At 35.1% G+C, this 2,802-nt stretch overlaps 1 protein-coding gene across 1 annotated transcript; it reads left to right on the top strand.

Annotated features, from left to right (window-relative positions):
- The first annotated feature begins 419 nt into the window (after positions 1-419).
- LOC105535113 (taste receptor type 2 member 64-like) lies at positions 420-2,802 on the top strand. The gene has a single exon (XM_011974121.1). It carries the CDS (start codon positions 1,336-1,338, stop codon positions 2,233-2,235), a length of 900 nt encoding a protein of 299 aa, XP_011829511.1. The 5' UTR covers positions 420-1,335; the 3' UTR covers positions 2,236-2,802.

The raw sequence follows: 2,802 nt of genomic DNA, 5'->3' as shown, positions 1-2,802 counted from the left end.
TTCTGCAAGAGAAAATCCTCCAAAACTGCTTTAGATGTTTGTACCTCACACGTCTTCGGATTTCATTTTTCTAAGCTAGGTTTGGTGGATGGCTCTGGTTACTGGAGATGGGTCATGTACTGCATCTTGAAGCTAGTTCAGCTGATTTAGGCTAGAAAAGGCAGTGGCGTTCTGACTCCATTAATTTCTCATTCTTCTTCTGGGAACAGTGTACTAGCCAAATGATGTCCTCATGGTAAACGGAAAAGAGTGAGAAACTCCAGTATGGAAGCCGTCTTAAATCTCTGTGTAAAGTCTACTAATTTCCTGATGACTAAAGCAAATTACAGGAGGGAATGCGGAGTCCAAGGTCAAGGTAGTCACCCTGCCTGTTGTGGGAGGGTAGTGCAAGGTTATATGACAAAGTGTAGGGTACTTTGAAATATTTACAAAATTACTGAACATTTTAATCAAATAATTAATATTTAAACAAAACAGAGTTGAGTGTAATTATACCAAAGACCTAAGCATGAGAAACATGCTTGATAAATATTATTCATTGTCTGACAGCCGTGAGTGGGAAAATAGGACTAATTCCACCTGGATGACCTCCTGGAAACTCGTTTTCCGTTTGGGGAATTATAAGAAAATAATTCTTTCCATCCCCTAAGGGTGTGAGTGTATGTGCGTCTATATGTTTATGAGTTTACTAATAATGGTGTCGTATAAATTTATTGGTTATCAGAAACCAGATTTTAAGTTGTATTGGCCTCCCAGGGCTTTCCAAGATAACCTTAGATGATTTTGATAAAAGGTTTAGAATCTGGTATTTAAGTCTGGCATAAAAATAAATCCATATTGGTATGATCCTAGTTATGACCAAGCTCCTTTAATGATTTAGACATTTACTGTATGATATATGTATGTGGTTTTAAAATTTCCCTATGAAACAACTGAAGATGCTGCATACAAATTATGGAGAGGTTAAACAAGGCAAAAAATTGCAAAACAATGAAAAAGAATATGCCTTTATTTGCATACTGACACATGAAAATTCACTTTCCACTTCAACATCAGTATAAAAACTTCAGCATGTAGCAGGGACACATAGTATATTAAGAGGAGTGAATTTGAGCTGTTTTGAGAATAACAATATTTTCTATTTCTATAAAGACAGCTTTGAACTCATCCATTAGTATATGCTGGTGCTTTCCTGTTGACATTAGTCACAGAATTTAAAGGCCCAATGTTATTGCACAGTTAGTAATCAAGTATTTATTGAAGTTAAAGTCTGGATATTAAAGGAATCAGAACCAGTGTTATTAAGCCTGCAATTTTTTTGGTCTAACATCTAACATGATGTATTTTCTGTTCATCATTTTATCAATTCTGTTAGTGTTTGCATTTGTTCTTGGAAATTTTGCCAATGGCTTCATAGCTCTAGTAAATGTCATTGACTGGGTTAAGACACGAAAGATTTCCTTAGTTGACCAAATTCTCACTGCTCTCGTGATCTACAGAATTGGTTTACTCTGGGCCATATTATTATATTGGTATGCAACTATGTTTAATTCGGCTTTATGTAGTTCAGAAGTAAGAATTTTTGCTTCTAATATCTCGGCAATAATCAACCATTTCAGCATCTGGCTTGCTGCTAGCCTCAGCATATTTTATTTGCTCAAGATTGCCAATTTCTCCAACCTTATTTTTCTCCACCTACAGAAGAGAATTAAGAGTGTTGTTCGGGTGATGCTGTTGGGGCCCTTGGTATTTTTGATTTGTAATCTTGCTGTGATAACCACGGATGAGGGTGTGTGGACAAAAGAATATGAAGGAAATGTGACTTGGAAGATCAAATTGAAGAATGCAATACACCTTTCAAACTTGACTATAAGCACGCTAGCAAACCTCATACCCTTCACTCTGACCCTAATATGTTTTCTGCTGTTAATCTATTCTCTGTGTAAACATCTCAAGAAGATACAGCTCCATAGCAAAGGATCTCAAGATCTCAGCACCAAGGTCCACATAAAATCTCTGCAAACTGTGATCTCCTTCCTCATGTTGTTTGCCCTTTACTTTCTGTGTCTAATCAGTTTAACCTGGTGTCCTTGGAAACAGCAGAGCAAACTTGTATTTCTGCTTTGCCAAACTCTTGCAATCATGTATCCTTCATTCCACTCCTTCATCCTGATTATGGGAAATAGGAAACTAAAACAGACTTTTCTTTCAGTTTTGTGGCAGGTGACATGCTGAGTGAAAGGACAGAAACCCTCAACTCCATGGATTCACAAGGGGAGTATCATGTGTCTTCTAGCAGTAAACAAACTGACAGTGTGTGGAACATTTTATATTTCTATTGATTGTTCCATAGTGTATGTATTTGAGTAATTTCAAAAAAAAAATACCTAAAAAAGTCTTACATATATATATATGGGTGTGTATGTGTGCATGTATAAATAACAACATTGACCATAAATTATGAAGCTGAGTATATTTCACATATTTATTGTATGTATATTTTATTATAGCTCATTGTATAATATTTCCTTTGAAGAAATTATTATCTCCATTTATAATTAGGAACTTACAGCTTTTATGAGGAAATTAATGCTGTTTTCCATTGTAATTTGTACCACATATATGTACTTAACTATCATTGGTGAACCCCTAATTTTTTGGATGGTAAAGACATGCAATTCTAAATCAATGATGAGAATGTATCTTTGGGGTAGGTTTTATTTCATTAGGAAATCTTATTTTATGTTTAGTAGAAAGCAAATTGTTAGCTAATGATGCACACAACAAAATTTGAGTGAGAAA

This window comes from Mandrillus leucophaeus, unplaced genomic scaffold (assembly GCF_000951045.1).
Source record: "Mandrillus leucophaeus isolate KB7577 unplaced genomic scaffold, Mleu.le_1.0 Scaffold1417, whole genome shotgun sequence".
NCBI classification, from domain to species: domain Eukaryota; kingdom Metazoa; phylum Chordata; class Mammalia; order Primates; family Cercopithecidae; genus Mandrillus; species Mandrillus leucophaeus.
The sequence above is the reverse complement of the archived record's forward strand: the minus strand, read 5'-3'. Positions and strand labels throughout refer to the sequence as shown.

Excerpts from the sequence above, each read along its gene's own strand:
- LOC105535113 (XM_011974121.1), top strand. The coding sequence starts at position 1,336 with ATGATGTATTTTCTGTTCATCATTTTATCAATTCTGTTAGTGTTTGCA.